Source organism: Platichthys flesus, chromosome 14 (assembly GCF_949316205.1).
Source record: "Platichthys flesus chromosome 14, fPlaFle2.1, whole genome shotgun sequence".
In the NCBI taxonomy this organism is placed as follows: Eukaryota; Metazoa; Chordata; class Actinopteri; order Pleuronectiformes; family Pleuronectidae; genus Platichthys; species Platichthys flesus.
In genome coordinates, this window is record NC_084958.1 from 8,407,136 (window position 1) to 8,425,431 (window position 18,296).

Sequence of the window (18,296 nt, forward strand, 5' to 3'; positions counted from 1 at the left end):
CAATAGGATGTTAAAGGCCTGCTGTCTCCACTTTGCCTTTGTTTCGGTCCACTCCAACGAAAACATTTACAAGCGATGAATGTGCATGTAAACAGCTGGAGGGAAATAAGCTGTGGTTCATTTCTGTGTGTAAGTGTTTCAGCCAGATAGTGAGTGATACTGTGCTCCATGAGCCAAGTAAAGGAAAACTCTCAGAAACTCCAAGAGCTTGGCACTGCTCAAAAATGACTGGTCTCCCGACGAGCCAGTCATCATCATGGTGCTCTGTGAGTAAGAAAAACATTATGCCCAGTGGAGCTGTAATGAGGTCACTTATCAGCGAGTGGGTATTTGGAGGGTGTGCCTTACTTCCTCTCAGCATCCCTCCATCTGTCAGGCAGAACACAAATGACCTCTGCAACTACTGCCAATAATGTCATGTGGCGTCAGACTGTATGACAGGCTTCAGTTCCACTGTTGGAGCAGACAGGGCAAACTTTCTGAAGCATGCAGCCTTTATAGTAGAACGGACCAGGTCAAGTCTTTGTCTTCTAACTGATTTTTACTATAAAACGATTTAAAAAGTAAACTGTGTGTTAAACTTGGACTATGGGCAGAGAAGGTCCCTGGTTCGTCTCTGGTTCGACTCCACGGAGAGACAACAAAAGACGAACCTGGATTGATCTGTCCAACAATCCAATAGAATTCTCCCTACCCTGTCTAGTGCCCCTGAGCAAGGCACCTTACTCCCCCAACATCTGCTCCCCGGGCGCTGTACATGGCTGCTCACTGCTCTGTGTCTCCTGCACCAGATGGGTTAAATGCAGAGGATAAATTTACCTACCATTGCATGAGTGTGTTGTGCATGTCTGTGCATGTGTTTGGTATAAATACACAAATCTTAATTATTGTCATTTTTCCCTTCATAGCCAGACCAAAGCAAAAAATGGAAAAGCCAATAAAGGTTAGACAATAATAACTGAAAAATGTGGGTCCTACAACAATCTGAAGCTCCTTTCTGGAATTATCTGGAGCGGTTATGTGTAGGAACGCAAATGTCAAAGTAAGTTTTCCATAACTTATCCTGCTAAATGTGGGAAACATCTTGGAATTCGAAGTGAGCTGGTGGGCGTGAACAAAAGTGAAAATAAACAGTGTGCATGTACATATATCTCAGGATGAAAAAAGGTGTCATGCATGTAGAAGATGCCAACGATGTCAACTGGGAAAGACTAATTTGAGTTTATGATACTGGGCATTGCCGGTGCTGTAGATAAAATGTTTATGTTGTGTCCTGCCTCCTGCAGGCTCTACCCCGGTATCGCCCCTTTCCTGAATGTTCTTGACATTTCCCTGGTATTGTTAAAGTGTCTGAACTGAACAATCTCCCCTTCTGTGTTCTTCATGTGTGAAAAGGCTTGGACCCAATTTTCTAGTTCATGTTTGAAAAAAGGCTTTGGTGGGAGAAGGGATCAGAACTTAAGACGAAGAGATTGAGTGTGTTTGTGTTTGTGTTTGTGTAGAGGGTGAGGAAGAAAGAGAATAACTCATCACTACAGATCAACCACAACGGGGCTGCTGAGTTCGTGAGAAGAATTTGTAAATCACACAGGGTAATTACTACACAAATAATTGGGGATAAACTGCGGTGGGAAAACACAACAACTGTTTTCTCCTCCAAACCACATGAAAAGGATCCCACTATTAGAATGTTAAGCACAGCTGATCAAGTAAGCCTCTTTGAATCCCAATGAGAAAAATGGGTCCAGCTGAAAACATGAAGAAACATGGTTGGGCCATTTGTCGGTCTGGTGAATACTAAAAGTACACTGACACAGCCTCTATCACTTTCAATTACGGCTGACTGTATCTTTGAGAAAATCTTTGAGCGGCGATGCAGTCTTGACCCACTCCACTGTTTAATGGAGTGGGTCAAGACTGGTTCACAAAGAACAAACATTATGTCAAGCCTTTGGCACTGGATGTGGACGTTTGTTGGACAGGGAAACCACCACTCAGGGAATTAAGGGCACTGCCATCTTGGGTAGCAGAGACGTCTTTACACCTTCATTCAAACACTCAGGTGAGCTTAAGAGTGGCTGTTCTGCTAAATGTGTCTTTAAAAGACACTGACCTCACAGAGCTCACACATTCTGTCGGGTGCAGCCTTGCACCCAGTTAAGATACTGGAAACATTGAATAGTCATCCAAAAAAAAAAGGCAGCTGGTACACTACAACTTTATGGCCATAAAAACTAAATACATCTTTGCAGCTTAGTGAACTAATCAGTTCTAATCTCATTCTGGGCAACGTGGCTGATCCACAGTGAAACCAATCAGATTAGGATACCATGGCCCATGGGCACACAGGCCTAAAACCCAGCTCATGATATGCTGGCACAGAACCTTGTGTTCTATGATAGAACCTGTGGATGGTTAGTGCTATATTCAGTATGATATATATGGTTTGTAGATATAAAGCACCCAAAAAAGATCATGCAAGGGACTAAATTATGCTGGTCCTAAGCATTCTCATATGTGAATGTACTTCGCCCCTCTGGCATAGTTTCTCCGTGGAGTCTATATTATTCCAGAAGGCCATTGGGGAGAGGGGTTGAAGCCTGGAATGTACACTATTTCCCTACAGGAAGTTGAGCACTAAGTCTGCCATCACCCCACACCCAGATCTCCACACCACACCTACAGTCGGCTGGCTACTCAGTTATAAAGGAAAAGTCAGAAATACTTCATGTCAAGTATGACACAAAAATTTCAATATACATCACAGTACGCTGCTCTGGAGCTTTTTTGTTTTATTAAAGACACTTTATCTCTGATACGTCTTACAGTTTCGTTGTACAAAATATCACATGGCATTACAAAAATAGCGAAAGGCAATTTTAATAAAGATGTACTGAAGCTGTCTACGTTGACAACTTCGTTGTTTGTTTAGATTTTTTACACTTGAAATTCACATGTTGTCAACTATACTGGATGACGTCTGCTAAGATGAACCTCTTAAAAGCAGCATGTTTAACATTTACACAGGTCTTGACACAAAGTCATAGTGGGTGTTTCTTCAAAAGATAAGACTGACACACACACACAAACACACACAACACAGTATTTTACATTGTTAGGGGGCATGCAGAAGGTTCTGATTCTGTATCTGATCTTTTTGACACGTAGGGAGAAAGGACTAGTTTCCCATCAACGTCAGATTAAAGTTTTTATCAGAAGAAGCTTTCTGGTCAGTGGTTTAATTTTTGGGCTAAATTTCCTTAATATAATGCAAACGTATTAGCATGACTATTTCTCTAAAATTCAATGAAAGATTTCCGTCTGACATACACAGCCTCAATGTTCGCCCCGACTGATTAGACTTAATGAAATATTAAGCAGTTAAATTGAACCAAAATAATATATATATGTATATATATTTACAGTTTTGCTAAATTGTGCTTTGGTACAGAACAGCAACTGTACATAACCACTGCTCTAGTCCCTGTCTTGCTTTGCAGCATGTTAGGTTACTTCCTTATGTGTTCATTTGAAACACTATTTTCAGGCTAAAGCGAACTCTGTCCACATGAGCGTTTTTTGTCTGTATCAGTTTAAATCTGGATAGTAACTAACACACCTGAAAACGTACATCAGGTGACCAGTCACAGACATTGGGCATCGTTTCCAATCATCTCTGTTTCTGCCTGTTCAGACTAAAATGATGCAGACTCTTCAAACTAAAACGTGTCCAACAGCATCTACTAACTGCTCAGTTTCAGCGGCTCTCTGGAGTAGCGTGGACGCCAGGAGTATCCTCAACTGAGTTGATGCATTTTCAAAGGAAAACAGAGCGGTCAGGATGAAGCCTATATGTCCGTAGAGCATTGAGTATATCAGAGGACTTCTCAGTGATGTGATTGATCACTTTGATTAATGACAGTAATGTTCTGATGATACTGTTGTTTTTCCACAGTGTTCCAGTCTCGAGTTTACATGTGTCTGTTGGAGCAGGTGCCTGTTCTCTGGTTGGAGAGGCACACTTGTAGGCTATAAAAACTTAAGTACAGAGACCTGACATTAAGACACATTGGCATGTACACACCAGACACACACACACACACACACACACACACACAGGAAAGGCAAAACACACAGAGACGTACACACAAGTGACACACCCGACACTCAGGCGCTCGCACGCTCTGACCTTACACTTGCGAGCACCCGTCTGGTACATATTACACAGTCATTTCATTAAATGGCTCAGTGGGGGCTCGTCCCAGCCAGCAGAAAGAGGCCCACGTCCAGCATTTTAACCTTCACTGTACTTTCCACCTACAATAACTCATGTGCCCTACGTTATGGACATAATAAAAAGCTTACAAAGCTTTCCAAAAGCTTCACTTCAGAATCATTCAAGTGGTGACAAACAGAATTAAGTCTTTGCTAAAATAGTGCTATAAATCGCACACATGTACGATGCTTATGTTTGTATTAAAACCAAACTAAAACAGAATCCTTCCTCAAATCAAGGAATTTGTTGTTTTCGTTGCATGATTTGTTTGCATTAGTAACACAGTGAGTGAGTGGCAGGAATATGACTGTAGCTCCCATTCTGAATGCAGCCGAGGGGAGAAACTACACAGCTGCTGCCATTTCCCCGTTTTGTTTCATGTCAGGCGTCGGTCCATGGAAAGGCCCTTTCAGAGTATCTACAAGGCAGATCTCTCCCACAACAGGAGAAGAGGGACAAAAATCCCCGGTTCTCTCCATTTTCCACATTAAAATGTCTGGTGAGCCTGAGGAAAACGAGGATCTTTTCCATTGAGAAAGGCACAACTGGCTGGACTGTTTTTCCGTAGCCTCCTCTCGTCCTTTGACATTCAAGATTCCATATCTGACTGCATTGACCAGATTGTCGGGGTTTACCTGATCCGGTATTGCCCAGTGGCTATAGTAGTGATTTGAATGGCACAGGTCAGGGTTATATACAGTCAGTTTGCAGTCTTCTCTATGCCATGATGAGATGGTTGCTTCGCTCTCTGATGTCTGCCGGAGGAACAAGATCTTTCTTCACTGGGGCTGGCAGCAGGGTTGAACGCCTGCCTTTGGGCTTGAACAAGTCTGATACACAGAAAACCTGAGGAAGGGAGAGAATAAACATAAATGAAGTTCTCAGTCCTCATAATTCTCCTGCTCCAGTTTTCTGCTGGTATTTCCCTTTCCTCAAGATACTGTATTGGGTCCTCCTTTTTCTCTATTTTCCATGCAGCCTCTCTCCATTCTAATTTCTTCTTTTGTTTCATTGTTATGCCAACAACAGCCGATTGTTTGAACTGGTCTACCTTTAAAATTCAAATAACTGCCATAAAATGTTAATTCAGAAACTCTTCTCAGTTAAATCCAGACAAAGGGCTTCAGAGCCTCTGTCAAAAATCTCAGCAAACCCCTGATCTTATTTTCAGGCAAGTACATCTAACAATTCAGTATTGATTCAACAAAGTAATAAGTACCATATTCTTCTTTGATTTAGCAAATAGTACTCAAGCTTTGATTTCCTCTAGAAATCGATACTCTTCTCCTGAATACTCATTCCTGAATACAACCAGTGTTTAAACATTAATAAACGACCATATATCTTTTAATCCAACCACTGGCTCTTGATGAAATTTTAGAATCGATTTTTGAAGATGCGGCTTTGAGATCAGTTATTTCCTTCTTTTCTTTTCACAGATCTGTGCTGCTCTCTTTTGTGTCTTTGAATTATAAAGCCCGTCGTATGGAAAGGGTAACATGACTGAAGTTACAAACATTATTATAATTAGCTGGAACACAATAAAATTAACATTTACAAGAGATTAATTCTAAATGGCAGTCTTTAATCTAAGATACTAAAATGAAAATAGAACTTAATGGAAGCACTCACTATGCAGTAGGCCACCACGGCTCCTTGTACAAAACCTACAAGGACATCAGTGGGGTGGTGCTTGTGATCAGAGACACGGGACAAGCCAGTGTAGAAAGACATCATGATGAGAGTGAACTGGGTCAGAGGGCGCAGCAGGCGGGCTCCATGCCAGGTGAAGCGAGACTGCAGGTAAAACTGGTGAAGAGACGGAATAGTTTATATAGCGAGTATTCATACAGTTTGTATTGACAGTACACGTGTATTCATGTTCAAATCAATTGAGTAACTCACCACCAGATAAAGCATGGTGTACATCGAGAACGACGCATGTCCCGAGAAGAAGGACTTCCTGAGGGACAGAGGTTTGTGTCAGTTATACCTTATAATCTACAGTATAAACAATACACTTCAAATTACACACTTTTTTTATACAGTATATTACGCTACCTGGCCTCTTGAACTTTGCTATCTGGCCCCTGACACTGATAGTCAGTGATATAGCCCAGGGAGCAGTTGATAGTGGAGAAGTCTGGTTTGCACACATCAAGGAAGTGTGGGCGCATGCGGCCCACTGACACTTTGGCAATGTCGGTGAAGGACTGACTGATGGCACAGCCGAAGACGAACACGCCAACCTGCTTATAGAGAGCAGAGATGTAGGGGTTCCCTACGAAAGACTTTGATCCCTCATTCAGAAAGTAGATCCTGTAGCTTTCTCCAATGATGATCTAAAGGGACGGAAGAGACAGTGATGTCAGTGACAAAGTCCCATTCCCAACAATCATTACCCTAATTCCTAAGTAGTTATTTCTCATCTCCTGAGTGACCAGTGAGAACGTGTTGGTGCAGGACAACCAAAGAACTGTATGAAGAATGGGAAAGTTAGTGTGATGCTTATGGTTCACATGTAATGAATTACACAACTGGCCTCTTTTATTATAATGTGAATTAAAAAATAACCCTATTTATGTCAAATAAGTACAGAAATGTCTGTCTGAATGTAGCTTGGGTATCTCAAGCACCTTAAAATAGTATTTCCTTGAATTGTTCCTTGAATTCAAGTGCAATGTTGAATTTGGTGCGATTTGGACAAGCGATATATTCAGATGAGCAGCTGTGGCTCTGACTCATCAACCTGAATGAGGTCTATCCTGAGCGTGTTCGTGAAAATGGCTACGGAAACTGTTTCTCCAGTTTGGGGTTCTGTGCACTGAGTCAGGCTTCACTGAACACTGAATAAACAGGTGAACAGCTATTCGGCAGCAGTGGTGGTGGGGCAGCTTCAGGGTTCTGTGAGTCAGTGGCTCAATTACTGCAGGTCACTTTTACAGTTTCCAAAAGAAAGCTGCAACCAGCATCACCACAGGCCAAGAAACCAGTATCCAAACAGGTTTTTAATTTCAGAATTCCCCCGATGTTTCATTTTCAATGTTAGAACATGAGTTGAATAGAAATGCAGCTTTTGCTTGAGGTATAACTGGATTACAGAAAGTGTGTAGGACACAATATTCATGAACAAACCCTCAAGCTGTTCCTAATTTCAGGGGGACAGCATTAAGCTCGTGCTGATATATTGAAAATGTGCATCAAAGTCTATGATTCTGTGGGGATGGACATTTGGGACGAGGCCACAGTGAGCTCTGATGTTTAGAGTGGAGAATATAACTCATTTATATGACCGAAATAACTTTTTTTCCACGATCAAGATGTTATGATGATGACTTATTTGCTCTGCAGAAGTTTTTAAAAGGGGATGTTTAATAGTTGACTGCGTTCCCCTTCAGCCGTTTGACTTCTGGCGCAAAACAGTGAGGCGACGTGGGAGGCAACTCAAACTGTCCGCCATGTATAGTTTTCTGTAAGAGTGTAAATAAACCACCGTCTACAACCGACGATTGAAAGGTGAGGCTCACTTAGGGGGAGCTGGAAAGACATAACTCGCAACAGCTGTTCAAGCTCAAAATCGCCTTCCCGAACTCCCATCTCTCCACTGTTGTATTTCGGTTGCTCACAAGTGACAGTAGTAGAAAGGAGAGGGTACAAGTAGTAGCGAGAGTTCCAGGTAGAAAATGCAGGGACAGTGAAAGGAAGGGAGGATAAAGAGCAAAACAAAAGAGTAGTACACAAGGAATGCAAATGAGGAGAAAGGAGACGAAAGAGGAAGGTGAGAGGAGGAATGAAGATTTGAGTCGGAGAGAGACAGAGAGAGAGTTGGGAGGGAGTGGGGGAGGCACCACTGGTTCTAATCAGGAGGAACGCTGAGCTAGGCAACGTGTCGGATTTTGGGGGCCAGACTCCACCAGGCCCACGTCGGGGGCACGCTTGTTTTTCAGCGCTCCGGCTCCCTCTCTAAAACGTCTCCGGTTTCACAAGGGACGTCTGGCTGTTTTCATGTCAGTATCTTGGTTTCATCAGACATTCTTGGGAGGGGGCGCAGGAATAAGTCTCATTCTTGGAAATACTCTGCAGAGGGAGAGCCCTTAAGGAGATTTAACAAGCTGATAGAGTATTTTGGTTTCCACCATCCAGGCCTTTAGAGCCAGCTAGATGCGGCCCAGCTGCTTTCAGGCGAGTGAGAGAGGGAGAAGGGGAAGAAAACAGATCTGGTTTCCCTTGTGTGAAAATTAAACCATGTGAACGAATAAATTAACTGGCATTGTAGGGTAAGTCGCTGTTACACTGAAACCTCAGACATAATCATGACGGCTAGACGCTGACTTATGGCAAAAGTCTTGTATTTGACACCATGCCGTTTTTCTTTCTTTTAAAAATATTTGCATGAATTATAGAGGTTGTGGCCTTTTGAGGTTCTCAGCTCTATTCAGGATTAAAATGAGGCTCTTAATGACCTAATGATGTTGTTTTCTGGTTCAGGATACAAAAAAGGTTGGCACAATGCTCCCAGGGGGTGTGATGGGTTGTAAAGTCACGTTTTGCAAGGGGAAAATGAGATGTTTGGCAAATTCTTCTTGTTTGGGGCCTTTGCCACAATTCCACCCCACCAATTACAGCATTTAACCCAACAACCATTGCGTCAACCATAATTACATGGGGCCGGGACTCCTTCTCACCATGAAAACCCCTGTGGCCCTGATCCCGCAGAGCAGTCTGCTCCCTGGGAGGAGAGAGCTGATGGAGAAGTCTTCCCATGAGACAAGACACTGTCCAACTGTGGATCTGCCGGGTGATAACTGCACATACTATGGCAGTGCTGAGACACGCCACAGGGAAAAGTGACTGTAGTATGATGTATCTAGAATCTACCAATGCTCATTTACCACTGCTAACACTTACCAATATGTGGTAGCTAATGCGCTAGTACCTGCTGAGAGTGAGACATTGCTGAATGTGGCTGTTAAATAGGGCCAAAGAGATACAATGTAATGCATAAGCAATATAACTATATATTGAACTTTTCTTATATTGATATCCATGGAATTTATATTGCATATTTATTGATATAGTTGTATTGCCAAGCCGTAAGATAGTTATTTTCTAAAGTATTTTCGTCAGTGTCACTAGAGCTATGTTTGTGGAAGCCAGTTGTTAACTAAGATTGAGGGTCAAGTTCCAACTCTGAGCAGAAGCATTTTCGGAATAACCATTTTAACTGTTCAGCCTAATGGTTTAGTGTAGAGGCTGTGGACATATCATCAGTTTACACCCAGGAGATTTGAAACAAAGAAACATTTCAACTTTTTTTCATTTCTCTTTAGACCCCTTTTTAAGTACCCTTGTTATGCCACCTTTGCTCCACGGCTCTCCCTTGTGATCTCCTCTAGAGCCGGAATTAAAAGTGGAACAACAATGCCCCCCTATCCTATGTTCATACCCTTACACAGAATAGCAAGGTGAAATAAAGCTGCAGCATTCTCGCCACGAACACTGTGTAAAAGTGTGTTTTTATCAGCGGAGTCATCTAAAGCCCCTGAAGAGATGCCCTGAACAAATGTTGTTGACTGGTTGTTATCTGTGCTGGAGCCAATCACATCGGCTGATAACACAGGTATGGAGGGGTGTTGTTACAGCAATCGTGAGAGATAATCTCAGTTTACTCCAACAGTAAGTTAAGTGTGATGGATAGTGCACTCTGATCACGAGTGCAGTGGTAAGGTGCATGGTTTGGTTGAAAAAAACATGAACACATGCTGCTATTGTACTATTGTACTCATTATATATATATATGCAGTTGTCAAATATCTTCATTGTTTGAAATCTTACAATTATCATGACCACATTAGAGCCACCTATTGGAGTGTCTGAGAAATACTATGATGCACTGTGCACTCAGGATGAGACAGGATTTAAGGCGTCAGTGTGTGCTGCTAGTGAAGGTGAAAGCTGCTGAAACAACAAGAAGTGATGGCATTAGGGAACAAAGTGAGGTGACTTACAGAGAGGATGGTGATAAGAATGCCAGCAGCGCTAAGCACACCGTCGCTAATGGTGTCTCCCTTTTTGGCCGGGTACTTGATGGACTCATCATCGCAGTAAAACCCTCTACGGTAAGGCTGTACAGCGCTGGTCTCAATGACCAAGAAAGGCAGGCCGGCTGGTGTGAAGAAGCAGTGAGCGGCACAGAGAGAGTGGGGGTGGTGGGGAGTGATGGGTGAGGGAGGGAGAGAGAGAGAGAGATGGAGGTGGTGGGTTATTGAAATGCAAATTACAGGGGTCACAGGTACAAGCGGGAGGTAACAAGGGAACACCTGGGACTGGCTCAATTCATTGTGTGGCTGTTACCTGAGACTAATCAAGAAATAATGACTCTTTCTGTAGTCAGTATCAACTGGGCCTTGTGAGCACATCTTTATAGATATTAAAGGACCGTTCCTGTTTTTGTTTTGTACGTTTCAGTCAAGTATGATTTACTTTACTGCCAACCATCTTCCAGAGCACATCATTTATCATTACCTAAATACTGCCTCTTCAGACTGCCAATGTTTCCATTAATTTAATAATAATAATAAATTAATAGGGAGAAACTTGAAGGTCATAAAAGAGATTATCTGGAGGATCTGATACAAGTAGAGACATCCACGACCTAACACCCAACGGACACAAAAAAAAAAAAAAGAATACAAATATCTGTCTCTAAACCTTTACCTTATATCTCAAATACTGTATTGCAGGAATACAGGTTACTAATGACACATATCAAAAGCAAAGCATAAGGCCTGAACTCAAAGCCCTCAGATTACAAGAGGTACAAAACGGAGTCTGAAACTTACAAAGATGTGCTTTGGAAATGGTTGGCAGACAATGTGCAGCACGCATGATTTACAGCCAATGAGGTACAAAATGGATGCACCACTGTGTGCGAGTCAGATCCTGTTGAATCAATCATAACCTTTGAGGTGTCTCAAGCCAACCATTGGATGAATTGACAGTGTCCCAGCAAATGCTCCCAGGTTCTCCTGCTGCACCAAACCAGGACTTACTGAGGCCACGGGCACAGTGACACCCACGGCTGTGAGCACGGTGTTGGACACTGTGCTGCTCTTAGAGGGAAGCCTGATGCTGTCGTCGTTGCAGAAGAATCCTCTTTGGTAAGGTGGAAAGGGAGATTTGTGCAAAAACACGGCAACGAGCAAAACTGCATGGTTGGACAGATATATGATGAACGCAGGTCAGACCAGTATGAGGCAAAACAGAGGACAACAACATCTGCACCAAGACAAACACAGAAGCACATGAAAGGCACAGACAAATAGAAATAGGACAGTCACACAAACAGATACAAACTCTCAACAGACATAAGTTATTAATCTCATCCAGTTTTCTAAAACTGACACTGATGCTGTCAAAATAAAATAAACAAAATAAAATCAGTTGGCATAAATACTTCAAAGTTTAAGATGCAAGTAAACCTTCATGCTTAGAATAGCATCAATTCATTTCTAGATTGTGCAAGAAGGTTTAGAAGTGTTACGCTCTTAAGAGAGACCATCGCTGCTGACTGACAAGGAGAAGAAAAAAAAAAAATGCACAGACAATATCAGTCCTCCCTCCTTTCCTGCCGAGGCTTTCAAGTGCACTTAAAAAGGCCCACTAAGATGCCTTGGGGGGGCCGGTAGGACGGTGGGGGTGGGCGGTTGTCTCCGTCTGATCAGTTTAGTGTGTTAAAGTGGAAAAAAAGATCTTATTTATCTCCTAACAACAAACAGAGAGTGGGCGTGACTCAGATGTAAGGACAGCTTATTCACAGGAGGACTTTGAAATCTGAGTGTGGATGTGTGGTACCCAGGAGATGCCTCCAATCTCTGCAAGAATTTTGGAAAACACACTTTCAAATCACATCAAAGTGGCATTTAAGTGATGTCGGAGCATTCCAGTCGCCCTTTGAATAAATCTGCGATCTGCCAATACAAAGAAAAACAAACACCCGCTCTCTCGCTCACACAGGTTCTCTTCCTCCGTCCCCCTCTGCCACAAAAATGCGCAAAAAAAGCCACGGGGGTGAAGAGGTCAGCGCCAAGAGGGGCTGCTGAAGGCAGGATGGTGGCGGGGGTGGTGGTGGTGGTGGGGCAGGATTTCTTAAACCACATGTCAACAGTCCTCAGTTGTTGCTGAGTCCCTCAGCATCCCCCTCCCCACACACACACTCGCAGCTGACTGGCCTTTGAAGGTCCAGCTGGATTGAGCTCAGGTTACAGACAGGGCTCGGACACCCGATGGGAACTTCAGAGCACCGGCCTTCCCTCCACATTCAGCAGGATTCACGTTATTAACTTTCATGTTTTCGTTCGCTCTCTTAAAACAAATACCCGAACAGAGCTACAGTCGGCGCCGAAGCAACTCTGGTGGTAAAAGAAAGAGGAGGGTGATACGTCTTAGTCCTGTAACAGTACAAATATACCGTACTTTGTATCTTCAAAGTCTGATCCTCGGTTTGCTTAGTCTGGCCAAGGACAGACCCACACAGACCTTACAGGATAAAGGCTGCCCTGAAATGCTGATATAAAGCAATCGAAGCAAAACAAGCGCATGCAGGGGCTGAACGTGCTGGATTTGAAGTCTGTTAACCTCCGATGTCCTGACCCCTCCAAGCAGCTCTAAACACATTCACAGACCTGATACGAACCACAAGGTCAGAGGCTGATAGGCAGACTGGGAGGGATGGCCACATAGATTGATGAAATATTGTGTCCACAGATTGTAATTTAACCTGCACGAAGTCAAGCGCCTCAAACCGCTGATTGGAAAGACGGAGAAAAACAAAATGAGGCTCTGTGAGTCAGGTCACGTCTTCCAGAAACTCAGCTGGGGGGTTTTATTCTCTTGCCCCTCTCGACCCCGTCCATCCGTCTTAACAGTGCAGCATCAGCACTGCGCATACGGCATCTTGGGATTTTCCCCCCCTACCCTCTTCCTCCCTTCCTGTTTCTCAAAGCTGTCCTGCCAACAACAACACCAGTCAGCAAGCGAGGGTATTTCTTTTACATTACCTCAACAGACACAAACACAAAAAAGTGGAGGAGATTTTTCTTCAGTTCCTAATGTAAACATCAGGTGTCTTCTACTTGGTGTCGTTAAGCAGCTTGCTTAAATCAACTGGGGATTTCTAATTGAAAATAAGCAAACGCAGTGAGCAAATGATGACGACGATGCCTTTTTCAGCATAAAACTGAGCACATCAAAATATGGTAGAAAAATTACTATTAAGGCCTTCTAGTTAGAGTTTCCTATGTTTGTCTATTTAGCCTTTCTCCCAGTTCAGTCCTGGCGGCTCCATGTAGCTGCAGTTTGTGGAAACTAGAATCAATGTAGAGTTAAAGCCCTACCATACTTTAGAGGCATACGCCAAAACACCAAGTGCGACTGTTAAAATAAACAGACGCACATTTTCCACTTGCAGGGATCTCTCACTGTCTGGCATACAAATATATACATGTCTGAGGTAGTTGTGGTGTATACACAGATGCAGTTGTTTTTACTCGCAACAGCCCCCACACAACCTTCACCTTGTCGGTCCGACTGTCTATCAGTGGGTCTGGCCTCCTGCAAAACGCAGTTCATAGTTCCACTGGAGTAAAGAAAATGGTCTGCCTGCTGCTGGGGTTTAATAAAAATCACTTTTGCATTGAAGTCCCAGTGGTTAAAATGGCTGATTGCCTTCCTTTAGAAACCACATTTGCTATTCATATTTCTTTAAGGGAGTGTTTTTTAGAAACAAGGTGGTTTAAAAGTTCACATTCTACATGTACATCTGTTCCTCCTTAGTAGCTACAGCCCCAAAAATCCATAGAATGAATTGAGATGGACGACGTGTCTCCACTAACTCCCACTATCCAGAAACAAAGCTCAAATATCCCAGATGTGAATGTCAGCATCTGGAGCCAGAGTCTTCATCTTGATGTTTTACCCCATTTTATAGCATCAAATAACTAATTAAAACCAAACTTGTAAATTTGCACTAGAAATGTACTTTTTAGTTTGGTCCATGTCCACTCAATTAACATGGAGGAGGTGGGGTTTGACCTATACTGCAGCCAGCCACCAGGTGGTGATCAAGACGTTTTGGCATCCCCTTTGGAGAGCTGTCATCCATCCTTTTATACAGTCTATGATATAAATTAAAGACAAACACACAAACAGACAAAATACAAGGACAATACAGTTGCACAAATGATTCATGCATGCACATAAATTATGCATAAGAATATCACATACACAGTATATACAGATACTCACACCATTTGTATATATATATATAGCTATACCAGTTATCTGTACAGCTTTATGAACAAAATAATTGTTATGCAGACATTATTCAGTTCTCTCTGTGTTCATCGTAACTTCTCTTCATTTTAACAATAAAATTAAACAGCAACTACAGTATATTCATTTCCCTTTCTCTTACAAGTGATAAATCACTAATTAATCCCACTTCAAGTTGTTTCTTTTATTGTTTGCTCAATATGACAAATTTAGTGCGCCTACATTTGAGTATTCCTTGAATCTGGACCTTTCAGTGATGCCCCAGTGGCATTTCAATATGTCAATGATTTGACTTTTTTCACAATTTGAGATCTATATTTGCTGTTTGACTGGGCAGCACTTTGAGATCCTGCTAATGTTTATTATTTTTGGGGGTTCTATTGAGCCAAATCATTCTTTCAAATTTGACTTATTGAGGTTTTTAGTTTTTTTTGCTAAATATCAGCTAAATACCCCTCACTCATGGGGATCATATAGCCTTGAAAAACGAGTTCCTTTCTTTTACTTTCAACATCATTCTCTTGTTTCCCTTTGTGTTTAATGATTGGTCTTCACAAAACGCGCCAGTGTGGCCAATTAACCGATTTCTGTTTAGTGCTGAGCAAAGGCAAAAGCCCACCAAAACCCCTAAGACGATTAATCCGGAAAAACATGATAGCCACCTGCTCCAGCTTACAGTAAACTGAACCTGATCACCGCAACGGAGGTTGACACAAAAAAACAATACTAAACTGCACACTGGCCCTCGGCTCTCCACAGCATTCAGTTCCAATCTCCTCTGAATCGACGTGACTGCCCCTATCACTGACGATTGCTAACTTTACTTGCACTGATGGTGTAGTTTAATGGGATTGCAGCGACTTGAGATGGTTCATGTGCGTAAGATAATGGGAGAGAGAAATCTCTGGATGTAGCAATAGTCGAAGTGTAATCTGTGAGAGGACGAGCGGTGATTAACAGTACTGGTTCACCATTTCCTGCCTGCGGTCTTTCCCTTTAAACCACATCTTTGGCAGAAAAACACTTCTGGTTTTTGTTGACAAGCTTCTCTTTGGGAAGGAACAGGATCAAACACAGAACATGTGGTGGATGTACCCTCCACAGAGGCAAGAACTACACTAAAACTAACTATGGATTGTCAGAAAATTACTAATTAAGCATTCATGGAATTATTTTAACAATAGACCTGATTTTTTTTTAATATCAGTTTAATTTAGTCATTGAAGGATGCTGCTCTGCTGTTTGCGATCATGACCTTACATCGATGTTCCATAGAACAACATGCTGGAAAGTGACATTAGTGAGCGGTCTAAGGTTTAAGGGGGACGGCAAAGCTTTTGTCGGACTTCAAACTTCAGTGTGAAAACAGGTTTCACCTGCAATAACAACCTCAACCCATTGACTGCAGCTGTCGAACATCACAGGACCTTCTCTGAGGAACATGCACGCACGCACACCCACAGGTCTGACCTTTTCACCACTTCCCTTAATTACTCTACACTAACACGTGCATATATTGGGCCAGATGTTGAGATCTGAAGAATTCCAGCTGGTGTGGAATGTGAACCATTCTGGAAAACATAACGAGGAGTAATGGCAGAGGTATACAGTACAGGTGTGGGTGGAGACCAAAGAGACTGCCCCCTCCTGGGGCAGTTGATTAATTAGTTTTCCCCCTTCACCAGCATTTTTTGGCAGAGGAAAAAGGAGACTCATTAGCTAAGCTGAAATCAAAATTTGTGGCTTTATTAGCAGCCAACTGTGTAGGCTACAGCTGCTGATGGAGAATCCCTCTGTGCTTTATTAAATCAGCTTGTGGAGCTGCCGGACAAAAGGTGTAAACCAAGACTGAAGATAAATGGTGACAGGGTCCTAGCTGTCAGGGCCCCCGACCCTCTGGAATAGTTTACAAACTCAGACTTGAAAGTGTCTGCTCGTGAATCATCTCTCAAAACTTACCTCTACCAAATAATCTTTTTACTGATATTTTTGTTTCTTTTATCATTTTCTTTTGTCATTGCTTCATTTGTGGTCTTTTCTTTTAGAATAGACTTTGTATCGGTGTGTACACCATTTGCAGTTTTTTTTTATTTGATTGTATTATTTAGCTTGTTGTCTTTTATGTTTTGTGTTCTTGCTTTCATTAGTCTTGTTTTTGAAATACTTTGTAAAAGATATTATGAAAGGTGCTACAGAAACAAAATATCGTTGTTAAGAATATGATAATAATTGAAATACATTTTACTTTTAACCAAAATTTGTTAAGCTCAAATTAGGTTCAAGCAATGTGATAACAGTCTAAGCTAGCTTGACTCTGATTTTAAGGGCAATGTTGGTAAAAACTTTTCGCCTGAATTGAAGTACTATAGTCGCATAAAGACAATATTGAACTATTTCAAATCAATTAAAAGAAATGTTGATCAGCTGGCAGCTAAACTGAGCAGTTTAAGATAAGCTCAACACACCTCAAGCCTCCTAAGAAGTGAACATTGTTGAATGGAACAACAGGCAGATGAAAAGCAGACACACACACACACACACACACACGCACACGCAGTTCTCGGCATTACAGTACAGTCAGTGATGGTGGAGGTGACGTGAAGTCGGACACTCACCTAGGAACAAGCAGAAGAGGTCCACGCCGACCAGCAGCTTCCTCCTGCGGTGGTCTTTGCAGTTGTTGTTGTTGTTCAGCGAACTCCCGCCGTTCCTCGTCTCGGCTGCCATCGTTTTCTCATATATCAAACAGCGTTGCATTTAAAAACGAGTCTTTACAAATAAAAAAAGGATAAAATCAAACGAGTTATAACAGTTTCGCTGGACTTTTTTTCTTTCTTTTGAAACTAGCTACGAGCGGCTAACGCTCCTACGTGTGTCCTGAGGAGGAGTAGTCATGTGTTGGTCTGAGAGAAAAAGGCTCCACCACCACAACAGACCCTCTGACTTCTGACCGCCCTCTGCTGCTTTCCATGGGGGTAGAGAGAGTCCTGTGACTGCCTTCCAAGAAAGCCCCTCCTCCAGAGACCTCCCCCCTTCAATTAATGCCATATGCCAACTCCTACACACACACACACGCACACACTGACACACTGTAAGCAGGGGGATTCCATCAGGCTCAAAGTCACCAGATAAAAAGGCCTTTCCCAGGATCTGCACCACAACTTGTATGTTTTTACATATTTAAGTTTTTTCTAAATTATGCAGACGACTGCTGTGTCATGTCTTCCTGTGCCGTAATGTAAACAGTCTGGTGAAGTGAAATTCCCACCACCATTCAGTCCTGCCCTCTCTGATGTACAGCATGATGAAGGGGAAAATCCGTGAACCGCATTTTGGGTTTCCAACATCACGTAAACCTCTTTTTGCTCCTCGCTTTTAAATCGTTTTATGCAGATGCGTTCTGATTTTGATTTTATTTCTTTTAATATTTTCTCGGTGTTGTTTTTAATGTCCCCACAAAACAGTATAAATAAATAATTATATACAAAATGTCAGTAGTGGAGGAAGCAGTCAAAACTTTTTTCTTAAGTAAAAGTACGAATAAATAGACATGTACTCAAGTAACTTTTCTACTTGAGGGAAATAAGCAAGAACTTGCTTTTTAAAAGAGTATCAAAAGTGAAAGTGCTTGCAGTGTGTAGGCTCTTTCCCGAACGCATGAGTCAACTACATCATTACTGTGCCTGTA

The 18,296-nt window shown here is 42.3% G+C and overlaps 1 protein-coding gene across 2 annotated transcripts; it reads right to left on the bottom strand.

Annotated features, from left to right (window-relative positions):
- Positions 1-2,777: 2,777 nt before the first annotated feature.
- On the bottom strand, positions 2,778-17,562 carry LOC133968460 (phospholipid phosphatase 3-like). Of its 2 annotated transcripts, none has more exons than XM_062404520.1 (6): positions 17,224-17,562; positions 10,285-10,442; positions 6,338-6,618; positions 6,182-6,239; positions 5,909-6,085; positions 2,778-5,122 (listed from the first exon to the last, which is right to left on the bottom strand). In XM_062404520.1, the coding sequence occupies exons 1-6, from the start codon at positions 17,363-17,365 to the stop codon at positions 4,994-4,996; spliced, it is 945 nt and encodes a 314-aa protein (XP_062260504.1). In that variant the 5' UTR covers positions 17,366-17,562; the 3' UTR covers positions 2,778-4,993. The 2 variants fall into 2 exon arrangements, with proteins under 2 accessions (XP_062260504.1, XP_062260505.1); XM_062404521.1 differs by lacking the exon at positions 10,285-10,442 and adding an exon at positions 11,329-11,483.
- Positions 17,563-18,296: the final 734 nt, after the last annotated feature.

Bases quoted from the DNA above. Each gene is read 5' to 3' on its own strand.
- LOC133968460 (XM_062404520.1), bottom strand. From the start codon at position 17,365: ATGCAACGCTGTTTGATATATGAGAAAACGATGGCAGCCGAGACGAGG. The intron at 6,619-10,284 runs GTAAGTCACCTC...CCGTCCCTTTAG, and splicing joins TTCTTATCACCATCCTCTCT to ATCATCATTGGAGAAAGCTA. The intron at 5,123-5,908 runs GTGAGTGCTTCC...TCCCTTCCTCAG, and splicing joins CCGTGGTGGCCTACTGCATA to GTTTTCTGTGTATCAGACTT.